The 23886-nt window shown below is 40.8% G+C and overlaps 1 protein-coding gene across 1 annotated transcript in view; it reads right to left on the bottom strand.

Annotated features, from left to right (window-relative positions):
* AFF3 (AF4/FMR2 family member 3) overlaps positions 1 to 23886 on the bottom strand; it is a 323273-nt gene that overhangs the window by 51326 nt on the left and 248061 nt on the right. The window contains exon 10 of the mRNA XM_015638560.2: positions 724 to 889. Coding sequence (XP_015494046.1) covers positions 724 to 889 — 166 coding nt within the window. The remainder of the gene's footprint in view (positions 1 to 723; positions 890 to 23886) is intronic.

Here is a 23886-nt window from a genome sequence, read left to right as displayed (position 1 = left end):
CCATCCTGGAAGAAAAGCAGAAAAGAGAAAGCAGCTTTGCTGTGTCTATTGAGCTTTTTGCAGAGGTGAAAGCAGAAGGTGTCACAGCACTGGCAGTTTAATTTTAGTTTGGCTAGGGCTTGTCTACATGTGGAAATTTTCAGTGCTAGCTTTCCAGATGACTAGTTTGGGCTCAGTGTTTTGCACCATGAGTAATTCAGTTTAGTCCATTTTGGAGGTGAATTGAAAGAAATCACATAAAGGCAGCAGTAGCAGAGAATAATTCACTTAGAGAGTGAGGCAAGGGAAGTGCATGAGTGAATAACTGGTTTCTTTTAAAAATTCACCCTCAAACTGATTTTATAATAGCTTCCCTTTAGTTCCCTTGCAGTGCTGGGAGCCCACATCATGGCTTACACACTAAGCAAGCCATTGCTATGGAGGCAGAGTTACATGTAATTTCAAGCAAGCTGTGAACCTTGCAAGGTGCTCCACTCATCTCCAATTTGAGGAAAATGTAACAGGGTTATTTCTTTCTTCATTTTTGTTTCAAATGCTTTTATCTGCCCTAAGGTCCCCCTGCCCCAGATATATTTCACAGCATGCCAGGAGGAGGATCCCTGGGCCTTTCCCTTTTTTTTTTTCATGCATCTCCTCACAGCCTCCTTGTATTGGCTTGGCTGGGAAAAGGTGTGAGTGTAGTAACGGAGTGCCACCCTAAATCATACAGAGAGAAGCCCTTACCTCTGGGCTGGAGTAATGCGAGGGCTTGCTGCCGTCACTCTCGCTGGAGCTGCTTTCACTCTCTGAGTCAGACTCTGAGCTGGTCTCGGATTCACTGGAGCTACTGCTGCTCGACCCCTTGCTGGAGAGCCCCGAGGCTCGGGCATTGGACTGTGGCACCACCAGGCTGCCAGCCCCACACACAGCCCATCGGGGTGCAGGGATGGGAGGGAAGAGAAGAAAACAGGAACATAAACATAAAAACCCCACATGTAAGAACCATGATGTTTCAGGGAGCACACTCTCTGAATGCCTGTGAGCTTGTCTCTGCTGCTAATGAATAGTGAAACGAATTCAACATTATATGGCTATAACTGGGGGGAAAATATGGGGTTACTCTCATATCCATTTAAAGCCTTTGCCATCTTTTTCACTGGGGGGAGAGTCAAGTTTTCACTTCACCTTGTCTCTTTTCCCATTCCACAGATATTTTAGGATATATTAAAAATACTAAGTGTTAAAAAGCAATATAGAAAGCAGTTTTATGCTGTCTAATGAACACTCAGCCCAGAGGCGAAAGCAGGAGACCAAAAAAGAGAACAATTAAGAAACGGAGTTGAACCCCACACTACCAGTCTTAAGTAGTAATAGCAATAAACACAAAAATAACAACAACAATACATCTTCACTGGAGCTTCCAACCACCATCTTCCATTTTGTACACTTCTTCACCTACCCATAAATGATGTGGCTACCTGTTTATACCATCTTGATATTGACAATTCAAGATCTAGGACTCAGTCTGCAAAAACTTGAAGAGCTCAGGCTCTTCAAGTTTTTGCATGTCAGCAGTGCAGTGCTGTAAGCAGGGCTACTTGCCTTCTTTAAAGTTATGTTTACATGCTAGTGTTTGTATTATCAGGCTTGACAGCAGAAGAAATGTGTATTCTCCTGAAATAGTTGACCATGCATATTAAAAATATCAGAGTCATAAAGACCTGAGTATGAAATATCATATTAAGTCATCCAGCTTATCCCCTAGGCAATGCAATATTGTTCCCTGTAGCAGGGTGCATTTTCTAGTGAGTTGTCCAATTTGATTTTAAATGATTTGAATGCAGCTTTTACTTTTACCCCTGGGAAACTTCTCTGCAAACTAACCCAAATTCCACTGTCAGAAATTTCTCCCTACATTCAACCTGAAGTTGCCCTTTCAAAATTTATAGTTGTTACTTATTATTTCATCGTATTACTAATAGTTACTATGATAAATTATCCTCCTCCCTTTTTGCTCTCACATTTTTGCAGATTGTTTTCCTGTCCTTCTTCAGTCATCTTTCAGACAAGGCCTTACACATTTACTTCTTCTGATCTTTCTTCATAAGTCATTATCTCCAGGGATATGGGATCATTTTTATGGCTCTTTTCTGAACTCATTCCAATTTGTCTATATCTCTCTGATAACAGGGTGCCCAAAACAGAGTGCAGCATTATAGATGGCTTCTCACTACAGCCCTGCAGTGAAGGGCTATTACCTTCCTGCTCCTTGATGCGTTGCTTCTGTAAACATATATCCGAGCTGTGAGGGAATGTATAGTCCATTAACATCCCTGCCTCTCTTTCAACACTGCTTTCTTCAGAATTCCTCTACTGATAGCTACATGATTATTTGCTTCCAGATAGATTAGCTTGCTTTTTTTCTTCATACCAGATCTCATTTTCCATTTTTACCTTGCAAGTTTCTAGCTCCTTTTTGATTTATTTTGCTGCCCTCAGAGGTGTCTGCAGTAACTTCTAATTTAGTATCAAATGCCAACTTAATTAAATGGTTATTCACTTCCTTTTCCAGATCATTAATGAGACTGTTAAATAAACCCCTCATGAAACACACTGGTACTCTGATAACCATCTCTTCCCAACTCCATTCACCGGTGTTTATCATTACTCTTGTTTATGCTTCATCAGTCCAATATTGTGGCTTATGCAATGTGATCTTGGAGATGCATTTTGTGAGAAATAATATCTAATAATTAATTACAGTTCTGCTATGTTGCACCTAATGAATTGTCTTTACATGCTAATGGTACTTTTCATTATGGAAAACTGATACCTGACACCTTGCACAAGGCACATATGACAGGCAATTCCTGAGACTTAGAAAAGGGGCCAGGCCATCAGAGATGTGGCTTCAGCTCCACAATTCCCCATGTCTGCACACTATCTGGCCCTCTCCCTGCCTCCCCTAACATATACCAGCCCTTCCCCTCTGGACCACCTGTCTTGCAAAAGCCAGTACTCCCACCACATTGCCTTTACTTGCAGCATCCCCACTGCCTTTTCGTAGGAAGTGGCACAGCTGCCCATGGCTTTCTTGCTCCAGAGGGTTTTTCGTTGCTTGGGGAATCATGACACTGTTGGAGAGCTTTCTGTGCACACCGGGGCCAGGCAGTGGAAAAAATCTCACCTGTGATCTCCATCTTACTCATTAAAAGCAGGTAAAATAAACAGGAGAGGGAGGAGCTGACATCCATTTATATTTTTGATCTTTATTTCCATCCTTGTAACTACTGGGCAGTAGAGAGAGAGGTGGCAGTAGAAGTTCATGCTCTGTCATGATGGCTTGGTGCTACACGTGTGGTCACAGAAGTGTCTGCCAACTCCTGGGTGGCAAGAGGTCTGTCTTCATGCACAGGCATTAAATGTACCAGTTTCAAGGAGTGCCTTTAAAAATTTGGGTTTTTGTCTAGCCATGTAGGTGTGGTAAAGACAAGATTTCCAGGCAGCCATTTGTATAACTTCATTAAGGCACAGAGGTGACAAAAAAACGCTGCTAAGCTTGTAAAAAATTTTCATTTTTGGGGAAGAAAAATTGGTATTTTGTAAACAGTTTCAGGACAATGCAGCTTTCCACTCATACAGGCTGCCCAGTGAACTCTAGATTTAAGTTGCTCACTTGTATTAACAGAGTGCAGTTAACCTCTTGCTAATAAAATAGTGAGAGCTGTATATAAGCCATTATTAATAGGTTGTGTGGTTTTGGTTCTTTTTCCTTAAGAGAATCTGGAAAGAACATGAAAAGTTAACAACCTTTTCTGACAGTGTAGCTTAGGGAATGCCTTTGACAGTGTCTGACTCTGATGGATTTCCAGTCCTCTCCACAACAGCACTGGTGCTGAAAAGTTCTTGAGCATCACAAAACATCTGCACATTTATGTCCCGCCCTTAGTGACTGTGGCTTTAATTTTCAAACCATCATTTTTATTTGTCATTAACTGAAGTATTCAGAAATTTTTATATAGGGGATGAGGGGGACAAAACCATGGTAATATTTCTTTCATGTTGTGACATGAAATGTTTTTCTAGGTTGCTGAATAGAAATTGTTACTACAGCCCTAGATATAAAATATAACTGTTGGACTCTTCACAAACATCTGGAAATCTATGTTTGCTGTTCTAATGGTAGCCAATATACTACAAAAATTAAGCATTGCAATATTTTTCCATTTATGCTGATACTGCTGAAGTCTCCTATCCCCTTCTACATATTTCAGTTTTGAAATATAGCATATTCTTATAAGGATTCTCATTATGTTATAGTGACCAGGGTAATAACAGTTACATCTGTCTGCATGCATTATTATTAAAAAAAAACAACAAAAAAACAACCCTTTTTAAAAAATTGGTAACTTTTATTTTGGACTGTTCTTTCTGAAGGATGTAAGCAAGATCATTGAGTTAGACTGATTTACATTTTAATGGCAGTGGCACATAACATTTGAGCATATTTTGCTACTGGTTTATGCCCTGGAATTAATTACCACATCATAGAATTTATTTTTTTTTTATTTTAAGGAATTAAACAACAATTGGGTGAGAACCACTAAATACCTTGTAAATTTGCCAGAAGTTAGTAATAAGGCCATTTAAAAACCAACACACCATCTGAAGTTTCTGATCAGATATCTCTCATCACCCTGGCTACAGGGGGCCTGGGCACCTAATTGCCATGCAAATCTCCAACAACCTGTTTTCCTGTACTGACCCTTAGAAGGACAACTGACCCTTCTTAGAAGAACTGCGAGATTCCTCATAGCCTAAATTTTTCTCATATGTGCAGGTTCAGAAACCCAGTGATTTGGAGAGATTAATACTTCTTCCCCACTCAAACTAACTTGTGATCCAAGTTGAGAGGTGGAGCCATCTCAATCCCTGGACAAGGCCTAGAGGTTATTTGGTGGGACTAGTTGTTAGCCCCATCAGGCTGCATGGCCATGGCCAGCCTTTGAATGGCACCAAGGAGGTTTGAACAGTTACGCAGGAAGGTGCTAGAGTTGGCTATTCAGTCAGATTCCCAAATGAGATTGCTTTGCTGGCCCTCAGGAGACATCTTCAGGTTAATCACGCTGGATCTGAGTTCTGCTCTATGCTTCATATTAAGCTGCTGCTTACAGCTGCACTACTTCCCATGATAATAAATCATGGCATTCAGCACTGGCCACAAGAATTTCCCAGGCTAGGTATATGCTGCATTGCAGGAATTCAGGCCCAAAGACATGCAGCATGGATAAAGATACAAGTAAAACTGCTCCAATTCTTCATCAAAATGCAAATTTTCAGTGACAATATAAAGAAAAAAATCCTTCTGATGCTGAAGAATTTGTAATCCCAGCTCTTCACTGCGCTACAATATGAAAGCACTTTTATGCCTACTTTACACAGGCATAAATGATTATCAAGAATGCAATGCAAAGGAGAATCAGACCTTGGAGAAACGACTCGGCCAAAGGAACGTATCAGAGTGAGCCTCTCAAATACTTTTCCAGCCACAACAAAGGCTACCCAAATGCTCACAGAATCATTAAGGTTGGGAAAGACCTCCACGATCATCAAATCCAGCCTTTGACCAGATACCACCAGGCCCACTAAACTATCACAAAGCACCATGTCTACTCTTTTTTTGAACACTTAGGTATGGTGACTTCACCAGTTCCCTTTACCACTCTTTCAGTGAAGAATTTTTCCTGATATCCTACCTGATCATCTCTTGGAACAACTTGAGGCCATTTCCTCTTGTCCTGTCACTGGCTGCTTGGAAGACAAGCCTGACACCCACCTCACCACAGCCTCCTTTAAACTAGTTGTACAGAGCAATAATGTCTACTCTGAGCCTTCTTCAGTGTAAGCAAGACCAGTTTCCTCAGCTGCTCCTCATGGGATTTATGTCCCAGAACTTTCACTGGCATTGTTGCCCTTTGCTGGACACGCTCCAGCACCTCAATATCCTTCTTGTAGTGAAGTGCCCAAAACTGAATACAGTACCTGAGGTGTGCCTCACCAGTGCTGAGCAGGGGGAAAATGCAGCATATTGTAGAGTCCAGTTGGTCTGTGTAATTTCACTTTGCAAGAATTGTATCCAAAGCTTTCTTACCAGAAAGGTCACTAACACTATCAGATATTACCTGCTGTATTTGTTTTTGTGTCTGGAGATTGGGCACTATTTTTCCAGTGTCATCTGCATAGCCATGCTATCTGAACTATTTTTCTTCTAAATCTCATTCTAGTGTGCTACTGCTAAATGGCTGTGACTTCCCAGAGGAGAGGGAAATGCAATAACTAGTGAGAAGAGCTTATTTGAATAAAGAAGTGACATTGTTAGGGATCAGATTCTCAACACTGAGAGGTAAGTGCGGATAAGGTGATCTAAATTCATATGTCACAAACATTTGGGAAAATCCTATGAAAGGCTGCATGAATACTTGGAGTATTTGGGATACCCAGAAAAAAAAAGGTTTATCACTGTCTAGAAGATCAAGGCCAATTGTAGGAAAACAATACTCTGAAACAGACACCAGTCCCTTAGCTGGTACAAACTGTCATAGCTTCATTGACTTAAATTAGGCTACAGTGATTTAAATCCAACAGTTAATCTGACCAAGACTCTGAAACAGTATTTCAAATTCAGTGATGAAAACATATTCCATGGTTTAAAGGAACTCTGTTGGCAGAGCATCTATTTTGATTCCAGATTAAAGTATCTGAAACACCACTTCCTTCTTCCCTCAGAGCCAACCTACAACCCATCAAAGGTCTTTTATGGAAAACTCTTTATCCCTCTATTGCAAGAAGCAAATTCCACACGGTGCTTCCTCAAAGCACAGACTGAGAACATTGTGCCAAGATCTGTATAAATATCTCTGCTGCCTGGCACTGAAGATACTGCATGTCTCTCATGCACACAGTAGGGAATTCCTGTCTCAGTAATTGTGAATGGATCACAGAAGCCATGAAAATGCCCACTTCTTGCTGCTGCCCCTGTGTAGTTTTCAAATTCTTTTCAGAAAAGACCTCTGAAGCATGGGAATTAAAAGGATTTGAAGATCAGGCCATCCTAGTATTGTAACAGAACATATGGGGATATCTTCTGAGGCTACTGTAGAATGCCAAGAAATAGCATTGTAAGGACATCCTACAGAATGGAGGTGGACCTTATCCATTTGTTTCAGGACAAAATCATGCTGAGAAAAGGGAAATGATACCATAAACTCTAGAACATGCACAGACAACAGCCAGATACCACCATGGTTTAAAATACCAGTACAAAGACTGGTTGTGTATTTAACATTCAAAGATGAATACAATCACAAAGTCATAGAAAGGCTTGGGTTGGAAGGCACCTTAAAGATATCTAGTTCCAACTCCCCTGATCTTTAGGGTCTGTTCTAACCCAAGCCTTTCCATGACTCAATACTTCTATAATAAAAAAGCACTGCTCTAGTTTCAGGTCTGCCCTATTTTGTCTGAATGACCAAATCAAATGACCCTTCCAGGGTTCTGGCCACCATCCCACACGAGCGTGACTGAACTTCCTACTGTTAAACATCCTTCATTATTCTTTAAAAAGCAGTTGGATTTACTTTTTCTGATATCAGTATGCAAGTAACACAGATTTATGGTTTTGTACCTTTGCTAATTGTAAGCATTAAACCAATTAACGTCTGAATTATTTCCCATTACCAATGGCAAAAACCTATTGTTCACTAACAGGAAAAACAGCCCTGCCATGGCCTGCTGTTTCAGCCTGAACACAAAAAAATGAGGCTCAACACTTTCCTTTCTCCAGGTAAACGATTTCCCAGGAGTCCGTTAATATCTTTAGGAAACAGAGAAATGTTTTCATACCTCATTCCTGTAATGGATGAGGTATGAAATGGGAGTCATGATGAGTGAGAGTCCTGGAGGTTGTTCGGCTTGTCACAATATATAATGCTTCTGTGAAAGCACTGCATTACCTTAGCTGCACCACCTTTGCACAGCACAGCTAATAAAGCACAGCTGCCAAGAACAGAGTTCATAGGCCACACCTATATTTTAACACTTTCCCTGGGAGCTTAAATAGTTTGTGCTGACAAACTACAAGTATCATCTGGTAATGCAAACTGAAGGCAAACCAGATCTCTCTGAAAAAGAGTCAGGTGTGCACTGTGCAATTGCAGCTTAATTGTCAGAACAGTCCCTAAAGAAAAATTGATAGGAAAGGCTGTTTAAAAAACAAGCTATGAAGCTCATGTACACACCTATAAGAAAATCCCTGAAGAAAATCCATTCTGGCGAGGGGCATCTACTTAAGGTCTAGTTGATACTGGACGTAGCCAAATCACAGCTCCCACCATGAAGGAATATGGTAGAAAAAAGAAAGCCAGCCACTAGAAAAAATCCACCTTGACAAAAAAACCCCTCCTAAAATAAAATGCTATGTAACAATTAATAGTGACACCTCTGTATAAATCGGTCGATCAAGAGGAGCATGTGCCAGGGTATCTGAGATGAAAGGGTCCAGTAGACCTGGTGCAGCATTAATGTGGGGGTGAAGTGATTAGTCAGCAGGCTGACAGCTGTGCTGGGAGCCTGGTGCCAGACTCCAGCGTCTGCTTTCCACTGCTGCCAAGTGTTTGCTTGTTCCTCCAGATAAATGGAGCATCAGCAGTGTTTTATCTGACCTGCTCACAAGAAAAATAAAGCAACTCTGACTTCCTTGGTGTGTTTGTCATTGACCTTGCATCAGCTGAATATGAGTGGAGAGAATCCCTGGTCTAGACAAGTTAACTCTTTAGCAGAAGAGGACGTATAGGGTCTTTTTACCTTGGTAGATTAATTAGTCTCTTAATGTCTCAAAGTACAGTGACTTGAAAAGAAGAAATGACAGGCATAGTCTATGTGTCCTATATCGTCCTTGGAAGATGGCCTTGGACCAATGGCCTGGATAATGATGAACAGCTTTGAGAATACTCCATGAACAGCACTCTTCTGCCTCCCCTGTGAAATAAGGAAGCAATCTCTAAAGAGACATTTTTTGAGAGGGAGGGAGGGTGGGCCAGAAATAAATTGTAACTGTACGAAGTTGTTGAGAAGATTCAGTCATACGACACTGCTTTTGATTTCCCCCCGTGACTAAGGGCAGTAGCTTTTGTGTGTTTTCCTTCATGTGTACCCCAGAACTTTTAATTTTTTCTTTTTTTTTCATTATTTTGGCCATGGTAGGATTTTTGGCCATTCTATTTGAGTATTTTTGGCCATTCTATTTGAGATCCTGCTATTGTCTGGTCAAGGCCAGTTTGTACACTCTGGAGATTCCTGCCTCTTCTTGGTGGACTTAGAAAGAATCTAAGATCCTAAGGATTGCTTAAACCATGTGCTTGCTATGCCCAGCACCTTGTGCACTGTAGTCCAGGGAGGCCAGGGAGGTTTGGTTAAGATTCCTCTTCACAATTTTCTTTTCAGGGTTCAGTCACCTCTCTCCACTTGTCCTAAGGTGGAGTTGGAATCCAATATGAAGACCTATATACACTCCCAACGCAGTACTCCACTATTTCATTAGACCACTATCAAAAGCTGATTCCCTGTCAGATTCAATTATATCAGTACCAGGAACAATTATATCTGTCTCAGGAACAGATCCTCCGCTAACATTTTGAAGGTGATTCCAGCAGCCTGGTTAGCTTTACCCTACCAAGAGACATGTTAGAAAAATAAAGGTAATTAAGCACTGGAACCAATCATCAGTGAAGATAAGGAACATCTTCACTGGTAATGGTACTTTACTGCAATGGTAATTGCAGAAACTAGGCAAAGGAGCAATGCAAAATATTCTGTAGAGTGGCTTTAACCCACCATTTTCAATATGTCTCATCAGGAGATTTTGATACAGTTTCACTGGATATTAGTCTGGGTGTTGCTCTTTTTGTCTCACTTATTTCCTAAAATGTGAAGTATAAATGTACTTTTATCCAAGAGAACAGCAATTTGTGCTTGTGAGTGACAGCTTCATCAAAGAAGAAAACCACAGCAGTTCAGACTAGAAAATCCTCATCTGCACTGGCCTGCCATCACCTTAGTTCAGAATTACTGTTAATGTTATGGCTGGCCATCAAGACAAACAGCCTTTCATAGTCTTCAGACACAGTCATACCTTGCCTCAGCACAGCAGTCGTTTCCCTCAGTCAGCAGAGCCCTGGGTATGGTTCTGCCTTGCAAGACCTCTTGCTAAGCTCTCAGAGTCCAAATACAGATGAACTTGTGCAGATAAAATTACTAACTACCATAATGGCTGTCCAAATGGGTGCAATAAATTTCAGCATGAGACAAACTCTCTCAGGTTTTACTGACTCTTAATGTTGCTGCTGCCAGCTTTAGTGTTACTCTTTGACTCAAGCCATATTCTGTTGTCTCCCAAAGGTCTTTTTGGCCCGTCAGCTCTAATCAATATGCTGCCTTGAGAAGAAGCTTGTTTTAAGTAGGTTTGCTCACCATAAAGAACCATATAAAGAAAATCTGACTTCTAGTCCTTGTCAGCATATATCACTCCCTATGCAGAACAGCATTTAAATGGTCTGTTATTTGAATCCAAGTGCTCTCTTTTATATGTTTCAAGAAATGAAAAAATGAATAGTTGTTCTACAGAAGACATAAGGCAGACTTAAGAATGGCAAGCAGAGCAGCTAATAAAGTCCAGAATTGTAGCAGAGAGGATGTTAAAAGCTAATTAGTTTGAGATTATTTGAAGACTTGTAAAAGGTTTTTCTGTTTGCCTTTCTGTTGTAGGCACAGCCTGTTTTCCGTTGATATCCAAAAATACTTTAATATGTTTTTAGAAAAAGTTGCCCAGGATATGCTGTTTGCCTCTTATTGACATGTTAGGTGGAAATAAAGAATGCTTAAAATGAATTTTTAGTTGTTGGCATTTGCTTGTGATATGGCCTTAGGTTTTCAGGGGTCTGCGCCACTGGCAAAAAAATTTCTCCCATTCTGACCAGGGTCAGATTCTTTGACCCCTTATTCTGGTTTAGTAATATCTACTTTACAGCTTGGGTAAGAGTACCCAGAAGTGCTCCTGAAGAGCAGGAATGGTCTGTCTAGTGGGGGTGTCAGGATCTGACCCACTGTAACCCAACAAACACAGCATACAGATAATCGATGAAGGATTTTGAAGCAGAGAGCAGTGTCTACGAGTAACCTTTGCTGCACCTTCCTCAGGTATAATGTGGTCTGTGAAAAACAATGAAGAAGTACGATATGCACAAATATATAACTGTTACAAAGAGTTATATAAATTGTCCTTTACTTTTTTTTTTAATATAAATTGCCCTTTCCTTTTTCCAAGGAAAAATTGAGTGTGAATTGGATCTTTTTGTTAGACGTTATCCATGGAAAGTAAACTTGAGGTTTACTCATGCACACACAGATGATGAGGGGAGGCAGAAATAAATTTCAAAGTAAATATAATTTTATTTGCTTTATTAATCTAGAATGTGGTACCAATGTGTCTGGACTCAGTGGTTCCCCAGCTGCAACCTCCTGCAGGATGTTATCAATCCTTTATTTCTGTGAAATGTGCTACCAACTACTACGAAAAACACTAGATCTGTATGACATTTTAATTAAAAAAAAAAAATTGGTCTTATACCATGCTGTGTCCTGATGTAGTTAAACATATATCTTCCAATATACCTTTCAATCCGTATCTCAAATGTTTTGCTGTTCATTAACCACCATGCATCTTTTTAGGTTTCCTGTGAATTTACAATATCACTAAAACATATGGAGATGCCTTTGCCTAATATTCAATGCATCTTTTGCTCTCCCTGACTTTCCCAGTGGGCCAGAAAGGAAATGCACACATGACAGTGTGGAGAGGGCACAGGGACAGGGAGGATTATTGCTAGTTGGTGCTGCTCCCCCCTGCAGTGGCACAACAAGCTGCTGCTGTTATTTTCCTCTCTCTGTCCCCAAGCCAATAGTCCCTTTCTGGCACCAGTCTTACTGCAGTGCCTCAAACATGCCTCTGCCTGCCTGAGCTCCTGCATGGTCTAGGATGTGCTGTGTCAAGTGGTGAGCCTCTTCAGAGCAGGAGTGTGCGTTCAGCAGTGTGACCCAGCATGGAGACTGTTAAAGGTGTAGGAGTCAACATGTGTTACTGCTGGGAGTTCAGTGCCCAGCTGTGAGGATATGCATTCAGTGCTTCTTTAAAAGGGTATCACATCACCTGCCTGCAGCTGGGAAACAGCTGGGGGAAAGTTCGAGAGTCTGCACGAGAGTTTTTTTGAGATGAGACACAGATTTCCAGGAGAGTATGATTTTCCATAGTCAGTGCAGCATGAAAGTAACTCTTGGGGTTTTTTTTTACCACCCCAACATGACCCTAAGTGCAGCTAGGCAAGCTTCAGCTTGAGGAGAAAGATCAAGTGCTGGGTCTTTGCCATTATCTTAGGCACTAGGGGAGAAAGCTAGATGACTTTGTTGATAACTACTAGCTTGAAGACCCCAGCAGGCCTTCAGACAGTTTTATTAATCATAAAAGTCATTAAAAATGGCCAATTCCTCAGGGGCAAAGTAAAAACAAAACCTTGGAAGAATGAATCAGAGCAGGCATCTCCCATTCCTAAGAGCACTCCGTTCAACATTCTCTGCAGGAAACTGAAAGGGAATATTTAGGACTGATACTCCCAAGCAATATAATCTAATGCTTTCTCAGGGAAGGGGCAAGCTTCCTTATGGACTTAGATTGCAACAAAGAAAAATACTGATGGACTTTCTGTACAGCTGGGAGGCAATGAACTCTCAATCAGTTGACTCAGAGGTCTGCATGTCACATCCAGAATCAGCAAGATAGTTTTCCCTTTTGCCTTTGAACTTAGCCTTTCCTCTTTTACTTTTTTGCTTTCTCCCCTGGCCTCTCCCTGGATCCAGATCTGGGCTCTGCAGTACAGAAAAAGAAATGGAGACTAGCAAAGTGACATGAAAATGATTAAGGGATTAGAACTTTCAAATGACTGCGAGGGATAACTACTGGACAGAAGGAAGTAAAGAAGACAGAGCTAGACTCTTCTCAGTGGTGCCCAGTGACAGGACAAGAAGCAAAGAACAAAAATTGAAACAAAGGAAGTTCCATTTAAGTATAACAATTTATTTATTTTTTTTTTCTGTGAGGATGGTCAAACTCCAGGACAGGTTACACAGTGAGGCTGTGAAGTCTCCATCCTGGGAGATATTCAAGACCCAACTTTGGCCCTGAGCAACTGTTTTAGCTGATGCTGCTCTGAGTGGGGGTTGGACTGGATGATCCCCAGAGATGCCTTTCAGCCTCAGTCACTCAGTGACCCTGTTGGGACTAGCTCAAGTACTACAGACTATGGTGCTAACTAACATGAAAATGTAGTAACTACGTGGGCACTGAATGGTTCCTGAGCTCCACCTGGCCATGAGTGTCCCCCTATCTTGTGTTTAAAGCTCACTCAGATGACTACTAAATCACTGCCTCAACTTGACTGAAATGTAGACTTGGCCTCAGGCACCAAACCTACAGGTGAAACATACCAGCTGCCTATCACATGTTTGCAGCTTCATCCTCTACTCCATCCTTTTGCAGGCTACTCCATGCTTGTCAGAGTAAAATGGACTCAGGGAGTGTTTATGAGGTTCATTTGCTGCATTTGGTATATTTTACAGTAAGTGGAACATGCAACAGCAGCAGCCACTTTCCAGCAGAAACTGGAAAACTTCCTTCTCCTTTAAATATTTCTGTATCTGTTTCTGAATGTGACCAGCAGTATCTGAGGCAGCTAATCAGATTATGCTCTATTTATTGAGCTGTATTTTACAGCACCTCTCTTATATAAAACTGTGCTGGAGACTGCTTTACATTTTTTTGGGAGTATCTCTCAAGTGCAGTTGTCTAGCAGCATTGCCCAGAGCAGCTGCTGACAATGCCAATGCACTGACAGCTGCAAAATCCCTTCTTTCTGAAATCAGGAGTAGAAAAGATCATCATGAAATAATGGACTAATGTGGCCATTCTATCTATGCTGCTCATAAATTACATTTTGAACCTGGCAATTGCAGGGTAATTAGGAGGAGAGTAGCTTTCCTGCAGGAACATATATTTCCTATTCTGCTTGCCTGACACACTCCAGTTTAATTTTTCCTTTGTTCACTCAGCTCAGAGAATGGCAATTACCAGAGGTGATAGCCTAGTGGCAATTTTTGAATCATGAGGAGACTTAGCACAGAAATGAGGAAAAAAAAAAGGACAGGTATCACTAGTAATTAAAATAATTTTGAATTAAAGGGACTATTTCAATAACTGCTTTTGTCCTATACTTGTTACCACATAACTTACTGTTACGAATTACTAATACAGTGAAATAACACCACGGTGGAAATGAGCTTAAAAAGACAGATTTTCTTAACATGGTACTTCAGTAGAGAGAGGTAGGTAATATTTTGGTAGACATTTTGAAATGGTAGGCGACGCCACAGCTATGATCACTAACAGCCCTTCAATTTTTAAGCCCTCTTTCCCCTTTTGACCATGACAGAGAGGCACAGGAAACAGGGCAGGAATTCCCATCTCAAGTAGCCAGAAGAAGGTTTCACATTATTAAAACAGATGATTTCCTTCATCTAAAAGCCTCTGAGGAGCATAAATTACAAACAACATCAAAGCAAGTAAGAAGTTTTAGAGCAGACTGTCAAAGAAGCTGCTGGGGTTTCCTTGGTAGATTTCCATTTTTAAGGAGTCTCAGCAATTTTCTATCTTTCTCAAAACAATTCCATATGTCTTTGGATTATTTACGGTTGTTTTGATTTTTGTTGTCAAGGGTTTTAAAGAAAAAATATCACAATTGTTTAACATGAGGAACTAAAGTTAGACAGACAGTGCCTGCAGTAAGAAATTACTGGGGTGATCTCATGGACTAAAACTTTGCAGACTTCTCTGTACTCTCCAGGGTTAGACTAGATACAAAGAAAAGCAGTATAGACAACTGGAAAATAACTATAAGTTTGATGCTGTACAAATACAGCAACTAATTACTCGTGTTGCCATCACTAATTTTACAAGATGGCAGGATTTTACCAGTGCTGCACAGGAATAAGGTTTGCAAGATACATTGGGCCAGACTTGAAGCAGAACTGAAAAAACTTTGTTTAATGATTATTGGAATTCATCTGATGGAAAGCACAAAGGCCAGCTGTGGTCTTAGATTAAAAGTCGTCAGGGCAAGCTGTGAACTGATTCATATTAGCCTCCTAACTTAGGGTAAAAAAGTGATTATTATTAGAAAAGGCATGGAGACACTATGTGCTGATGAGGTTATTAGCTTGTTCTGAGGAGGTGGCACCTGCTGAGTGTAGGTTTTAAGTGCTTTCCCTGTAGGAAAAGGCTGTTATTCACTGGAACACACACTATGAAGGAAGCTGGTGTGTCACACCTCAGCCTGCTGTTCCTGCCTGCAAGGCCATGGGTATATTCAGCAGTGACCTACAACCAGACACCAGGCTGTATTGACCACATCCAGGAAACAAGGCTCCATCTGTGCAGTGAAGTAAGCAGGAAAAAGGATGGATCTGTGAGAAGCATTGCCACCTCTCGGGATCACCAAGCTGGAGATGTCAGTCTTAAAGTCTGTCATTATCCTGGCCAAAGCTTCTGCCATGTTGTGCTTGCAGCCAGCAACCATGTGAAATAAAGATCCTTAGGAAGAAAGGATGAGGCTGAACACTTTGTTTTTCTTTAAGGGAAGGATCCAACTTTATGTCACATAGGCATGGATGCATAGCTGTTTGGCCAAAAAAGTAAAAAGGTGAAAAGGTGCGTATTAATTTCCTGCAGGCTCAGCAGCAAATGCCAGATTCTTAGATCCATCATTTTCTGCTGGTGAATTATTCCAAAAGTTATTCATAGTCCTTGCTTAGTAATTATGCAAGAAATATTTTCATAAATGTTACATCAATAATTTAAAAGCTGCAAGAGCATGTGATTTTCAGAGTGACCTCTGACTTGAGTTTGATGGCCAGGAGAGAATAAGAACAGAAGAATAATAATATACATGATAACTATATGACATGAGAAGGAAATTTTAAACTCTGAATCACTGAAGAGTTTGCTCTGATGAGTGGACTTCTCTGGACTGGATCATAACAGCATCAGTCCTCGTACCACTGGCAAGGACTGAAGAATACTGTACTTGATTGCCTTAGTGCTTTGTGTTGACTTGAACATTTGTGAGGAGCTTGGCTGAAACATGTCTTCTCCTTCAGCTTTTCCTGATGAGAAACTAACTGGATGTAGTTCCATCTTATGTCAAGCTTATAATGTAAAGCTGTTTACCTTCCTCATAGAATGTGTCTGTTTGAAAACTCAAAGTGCTGATTCATCGATTCAGGTCTTGATTGTGACCTTGATTTGATGTGGACTGTGCTGTCCACCGTGAATCAGCGTGTTGTGGTTCTGCTAATATGGTCATGTGTTTTACATTTGTTTGCTTATTTTTAGCATACAGGGCTGGCTTATTCATTTCAATTGTAACATGAGTCATGTCAACTGAAGATGTGTGTAATTTAAATAACAGAATTCCCACGCATGTGACCCTGCAACCAAATAAATAAGTCTAACCCTGACAAGATCATATCAACATTAAAGCAAAGATACTAAAATATGGCTCAGTAAGAAATTATACAAAGAAAATCTCAGGGTTGCACTCTTGCCTTTAACAAGCTTTTCACCAGCCACAAGACAAACTTAAGGCAATCACTTCTTAACTAAGCAAACCCTTGTCATGTCTTAGCTTTGGACACATGTTGGTAATTTTAGAATCATTGTGGCTGTGTGAATTGGGTGTCACTTCTGAAAAAAAAGAAGTGTAACTTTTGAGAGTAATTATTCTTTTCAGCACAAGTGCAGAAAATGTATTTGAGCAGCCCAAACATTCACAGAAGCTAAGCCTTGACTCAATCAAACTGCAGCCTATGACAATCTGAAAACAGTATCAGAAAATCTATTCTTTCAGGTATGGTATAGCCTTAATAAAAAGTAGTGAAGAATTTCTTAACAGAGGCTCCAGATTTTCTCCTTCCAGATTTTACATTCCTTCCATGATGTCCCTTTTTATACTGGCCAGACTACCCAGATGTTGCATCTCTTTTTCATCCTTGCAGGTGTTGGTTAATGAGAGGAGTGACTGGCAGGTCCATACAGTTACAGAATTTGCAGTTGCCACTTCTTCCAGCTGATCTCCCAGTTCAGCAGATGAACACTGGTGCATGGTATCACTGTGCAGCTTGACTCCAAAGCAGACAAGGAGTGCATTGTGACACTGGAGCATATCTTCTCTATTTGGGGCAGTGGGAATTAATTTGCCATACGTTCCCTCATTTAATCAGAGAGTGTTTTCATAGTTTGGTGTAATATATTTGAAAGGCTGGTATGGTAAATGACTGACATGCAAACAATTCAAACCAGATCCACAATTTACTGCTTCTCAATAGTTATACCAGATTTTGGTCATAAAAATAACCCTAATAATTTCGGTAGGACAACTGTCGTAATTCCCAGTCTAACCAAACTGTGAGACCTTACAAAGGCAGAGGACAGCAACATATAGTAGACAATGACAGAAATTTGTCATTGCTCTTGTTAAATGGCTAAGGCTGCATTTTGACCAAACAGAAGAAAATAATACAATCCATTTCTTAGAAAATAATGTGGTGCTGGCTCAGATTAGCTGATGACATCAAATGCTGAGGCACTCATCTGCTTCAACAGTGCCCCTTGTCTGCACACATTAAAGATATGCATGGGGATAATTCAAGGCTCCAGGAGGGGGCAGATGTACTCAGATGTACTTGCTAAACAAGGGAAAAACTCCTGGATTATCAGGTGTCAACCTGCTGCATTTCATCAAAAATAAATCCCTTAAAATAATGTAGGAAATATATTTGTATATATATTTATGTAATATTCATAAAACATCAGCAATCTGAAGCTAAAATTTGGTTGCACTTGACAAGCACACAATATGCTAATACAGAAAATGGTGTAAAAAGAGAAGTTGAAACAGGTACATCTGAACTGGTGCATCTCTATCAATTAGAGAGTGATAATCTCAAAGGAGTGTTTGCTGTCTTCTCAGACTGTTCTCTGGGTTTGCACAAAATGACTTTGCAGTTGTTTTCCTTTTCAGCTTCAACAGAGAGAGGTGCAGTGCTGTGAGTCCCTCTAGCAGGAGGAGAAGAAGGAAAGCTGAGGGTGATCTGATTGCAGGAGAAGCCCAAATTAGGTTCTTCTCAGAGCTCCACTTTTCAACATCATTATTTCAAAAATGTAGGCTACAGCTTTCATGTTGGAATACCAGCACTCTTATTTTTCTGTACACTGTCACTCTTCCCACAAGTCCTGTGGGAGGTATTTGGACTAGGGGTGTTTACACCAAAAATTTTCAAACTGGAAAAATGAGTGTACTTCTTATGAGGTTCAGCAGATTGGAATCTGCCAGGCTTTTATAAAACTGTTCATTTTCTGAGTCTTAGCTCTTCCACCATGTTTTTTTCTGTTCGGGTTTTTTTTTTGTTGTTTTTTTTTTTTTTAATTGCACACAGGACAAGCTCTATCTTATTAAGTGAAAACAAAAGAGTGAGAAGTTGGAAATTGCCAGGAAGCCTGGGAAAGACCGATATTCAGCTGAGATTTCATTCCATGTTTTCCTGTTGACCTCACAGGCTCTCAACACAAGAGCTCTGAGTACATTAAAGAAAGGCCACAGTCTCATTTGGTCCTGTGAACATTGGCAATATGTTATGGGGACAATATACAAGCTTGAAAGGGAAAAACCGCAGCAATGTCCCCATGCCCTGGAGGTTTTGTCTGGTGCAATGCTGTTTAACCAGAGCACTGTGAGGTTTCAAATGGCCATATGAGATTTATAGTAGGTCATGACCAGATCTCTTTTCAGGGCAAAGTTTGAAAAGTCCATTTGTCTGAAAATTTAAAAAAAGAGTCTGGTAATTCTCCAAGGTTTTTCTCCTTCCTTCAGGCAACTATTTTTGCCTGGCCAGAGTTCCTAAACCCTTCCCAAGAGCCCTTTTAATGTGGGAATTATTGTCCTAGTGTTTGCTATCAAAGAAATAATACGGAAGATACAAATATTTACAAACTCACTCTAACTCCACATGGTCAGTATCAAGCTTATGAAGTTTTAGAAAAAAGGACGTCATGACCATAAAAGAAGCGGCTTCAGGAAATCGGTATTTGAAGGCATTATTAACAGGGAGGAGTGATGGTTACTGTGGGGAGTTGAATGCCAAGGCTCAAGGTGCAGACAGAGCCCCCCATGTCCAGCCGATGGTGTGGCCACCCCAAGGGCAGCCCTGGCTGGGTGGGTGGCAGTGCTGGCCCCGCTGCTGGGCTGTGCCACACCCTGCCTGGGCCAAAGGAGGATGCTGGTGTCCCTGGGGCTGCACAAGGCCAAACAGGGCTGGCCCTCTCTACAGCTGATTCTCCATTGTCCCCCTTCAATGATGGGGTCCACATCAGCCTTTCAGCACTGGGTGATGCTTGGGTAGGTATCCTCCACTGGGCTTCACGCATGACACTGCAAGACAGAGGGGCTTGGCTCCTGCTGCCTGGCCCTGAGACTGGGGCAGATGGGGGAGACTGGTAGGAGATGGGTCCAGGGGAGGCACCAGGCACCACAGTGGGGTCAGGGTGGTTTTGAGGAATGGGGAAAGGGCAGCCTGGGCAAGAAACACAGCAAGGGTCCATGGTGGGCAGACAGAGAAGCTCTGGGACAAGGTCTCCTCAGGAAGCAGCCAAAATCATGGAGATCTGTGGCAATGTAGGGGAAGATGCATGTGACAGAGGCTGCATATCTGGATTTTCTCTTTTCCCTCTGAAGGCAATGTAGGAAGGAAGAAAATGAAGATGGGAGTGGCAAGCAAAGTCCCTTAGGGCTGTTGGGAACCTAGGTTTAGCTGCTCCCTAACCAGCACTTCCCCGTCAGCAGGCATCACCTTCCTGGGCATGAAACTATACGAGCCTCCCTAGGTATGCAGGACACCAGGGCCACGGCAGATCCTCTAAAAAACATATTAAAGTGTCTTAAAGGATCACTGCAAAGCAATAAAATTACTTGGCAGGTCTCTATGACTTTTCAAGGTGGGATTTTTATCTGTTAAATCAGAACCATGGGATCATGGGATTCTTTAACCCCGCTCCCCTGTGTTTTTTTTTTGGTTTTTTTTTTTGGGTTTTTTTTTTTTTTTAATTCCTTTGGTTTGTTTTTTTTTAAATTTTTATTTTATTTGACAAACTGTTCATTTAGAGCAGTTATGCTCGATTGTGCCAGTAGGTAATAAGTGAGAATTATTTGTGAATTATTTGGCTGCTAAATTTCCACAGAGAAGAGCTTATTCTGTTCTGTGTGAATGTGTGGGTGACAGGCAATGCCTCAGCATGAAAAGGAGTTCTGCACCTGAGTCAAGAATGAAAAAACCCTTTAAAATCTTGATAGCAATCTAATACAGAAGATACACTCCTATGCAAAGTAAATTTTGTTAGATATAAAATACCAATATTTAAAATAAACAACTTTTTTTTTTTTTTTTGGCTAAAATGATGGAAGATTGCAGACCATATTAAAGATAGCATGTGTCATGTTTAAATCATACCCTGTGGAAAAATACCTAATTCAATTTTAGTGATTTCTATTTATTTCTGCATTTCAAAATGATAAAATTTTTAGGTTATAAAAATGTAATGTCTGATCTTAGACTTTTTTACACCCAGTTTCAATCCAGGCCTAATTTTATTTCTAAGATAAAAAACAAATTAGAGCAAACAGTCATCATATGATATGGCCCCTCTGACTGCAAAAAGGGCAGCTTACTATAAATACAGTCCTTGAGAAAAGGAAGGTCTTCCATTTGGAGAAGGAATTTGAAATTTCATGCCATTCCAGTTTGGAACAAAGCCCTCCAATTTTAAATTTACCCATGAAACAGAACCTCAAAAGAAAGCAATAATAATGAAAAATAAAGCAGAAAGTATTTGGTCTGATAATTTATAAAGAAAATGTCACCAGACAGACTCCCTGGGAATGTCGAGTGAGCAAAAAAAAAAAAACCAACCCAAAACAAACAAAACAAAAACTTTGTAACTTTAGAAAATGAGACATTTGAGATTTTTTGATCTCAGTTTACATCAAAAAAGCTTCAATGTTTCCAGAGCCCAAATACTTGCCCTTCTCATCAAGTTGCCAGTGAGGGTGTTGGGGGAGCTAGTAGTGCCCTACTGGACTGCTGCTGTACCTTCTCATCAGCACAAGTGAAATAGCTGTGGTAAAAAGCTGTTTCACCACAAGAGCTTTGTTTAATTTCACAAATGCTCCAGTTTTTCTTCAGGAAAAAGAAGAAGGCTGTTTGAAGATCATGCATTTCCTTTCACTGCAATGCAAGAAACCTAGAACAGAATGAACCATTCCTCAACAGTAAAATAAATCAAATACTTTTCCAAGAGAGAGGAAAGGATAAAAAGTTTCCTGCAACTTACATCAAAATTGAGACAGTCGTGAAAAAAGGGAGGAGACATCTGGATGGGAGTGCATGGAGGAGCCAAGTATCTCAGATCACAACAATGTGACTCCTTGCAGGGAACATTTCAGTACTGATTCAGCCACAGCTAATCCTCATGGAGAAATCACAGGGTACCTCATTCTTTGTACTAACTCATCCTATTTTTCTGCCTGCAAAGAAACTGGACACAGTTCTGCATCTCTGTAGTATCCTCTTCAGCACCCAGAGAACAAAGGGCCAGCCAAAGCACAGGCTTTGTGTTGTCCCCACTGGAGCCTCATGAAGACACTGTTCTGAGGAATCCCTTGCCCATCCTGGGCAAAAGCATGTCTTTTTCATGGGACTGGCCTCCTGCAGAACCTGACTGTTCTCCCCTGAGCAAGCCAGTCTCCCCTTCCCTTTCTGCCTCCACTGCTGCCAGGGTCAGAGCAAGAGCAAGAGCAAGGAAGAAATGCTCTTGAATCTAAAATTAAAAGATACAGAGGACAGAAGGCAGATAGCCTTACCAGTGACAAAGGCAAACCCAGAAACTCAGAGCTGAGATTTCTAAACCATCTTTGCAGGAAGGCAGGAAAAACCGACTGGAGCAAGCATGCCATCATCCATGGAGCTGATGCCAGAAAGCCCTGTTGTGCCTGGCTGATTACCGAGCGATTAAAGCTTGAAGGGGGGATCTCCTTCCATCTGCTGCATGGACTGCTGCCTCACTCAGAGGGAACTGAGATTCCTCCTTTGCATTGCTGCACCTGCTCGGGAGACTCCCCGAGCTACAGCTAGGATGCAATTCACAAGCACACAGGGGTCAAAAGCCCCAAACTTGTGTCATGTAACTGGACAAGGCTGAGGTGCTGCTGCTTGCTATGAATTTTCACCTTTTCTTAAAATAAAGTGGTAATGAAAGTGGTGATTTGTGTGAACAGAGCGGCTGCTGGTTTCCTGCTTTTGGTGCTGTGTAAACCTGAGCTCTCTTTCATCAGACTGCCAGGAAATAGATACAAATGTATTTATAACATTTCACTTTTTGCAGCATAGCACTAAAAATAGCACAACATGTTACTCCTAGTATAGGGCTCTTTCTTCTCTTATCCCACTGCCGAAGTAAGAAAGGCATAATGTTATCAGCTGTCCTCCTACCTCTTTGAAGAAAGCATGTTTTAGCTACCAGAATTACTATGAGTTAAAATCCCTTGTTTTACAACAGGTTCATTGCCTATGTGGCCTTTTATCACCCAGATGTTCAAATCTCATTGGAATATCATAAGTACTATCAATAATAAGGAAAACAGAATTCATTAGCAAACTTGCTGTCTATAACTGTACACTCATGATATATGTAAGTGGTGTTCAGTGACTAAACATTACATCAGTGCTCCTTTGATCCACATTTCTGAAGACAGACAGGTTAGACAAGGTTATGCCTCCAAGGGTCATAAAAATGTAGAAGTTTCCCAATTGCAAACTGATTTTTCGAAGAAAATTATGTGAGCAATTTAACTGGATGGGCATATATGCCTTCCAGGTTTTATATTGTTAATGTTTGCTTCCTCCTGGATTTTTGTTGTTCTCCTACTCTCCTCTCACACTTTTTATTTTTTGCCTCAGATACACACATTAAAAAAACCACTCTCACGCTTCTTGTCCTATTTGATTTATTCCAAAGAAATTAAATTACATTTTTATAAGCCTGTGTTACCACAAATGATAGCTGAAGATTTGCTGAAAAAATTAATTCCTGATCTGTTGCCGTGAAGCGTCCTCGCTAGCACTGTACTGACTCTGTCTTTCAAAACCAGATGGAAGCAGTCCAACAGTATGATTAACTTCTTAGTCCCCGCAATTTCCTATTGCTCTACTTGCCCTAGATTTCAGGATTGACCTCCTGCTTCACTGCAAAATGCACAGTTGCTCAGTTTGATAAATCACATGAATACTTTTTTGATCACAGTTATCTACTATTTACTACATACCCAGTGAGGTTAATCATATGCTGAGGCACTTCATATGCTGCACACATATACACTCTTCTTCCCAATAGCACTTTGCATATTCTTCATGCTGCCAGCCAGCAATAGGACCTGTTTTCTCCTTACTAATATATGAAAGACCACAGACCTACACCTTGCATTTTTACCTTCCACATTCACGCTGTAATTATCCTCATACTGTTTCTTAAAAGACAAGGCAGTCAAAGAAAATATGTGAGAAATTACTAGTCAGATCTTTCTTCTAGCAGACAGCTATTTTTCGAAATGCAGATGTTTCTGGGAACTAGAACTGATTGAC

Source organism: Parus major, chromosome 1 (assembly GCF_001522545.3).
Source record: "Parus major isolate Abel chromosome 1, Parus_major1.1, whole genome shotgun sequence".
Taxonomy (NCBI): domain Eukaryota; kingdom Metazoa; phylum Chordata; class Aves; order Passeriformes; family Paridae; genus Parus; species Parus major.
The sequence above is the reverse complement of the archived record's forward strand: the minus strand, read 5'-3'. Positions and strand labels throughout refer to the sequence as shown.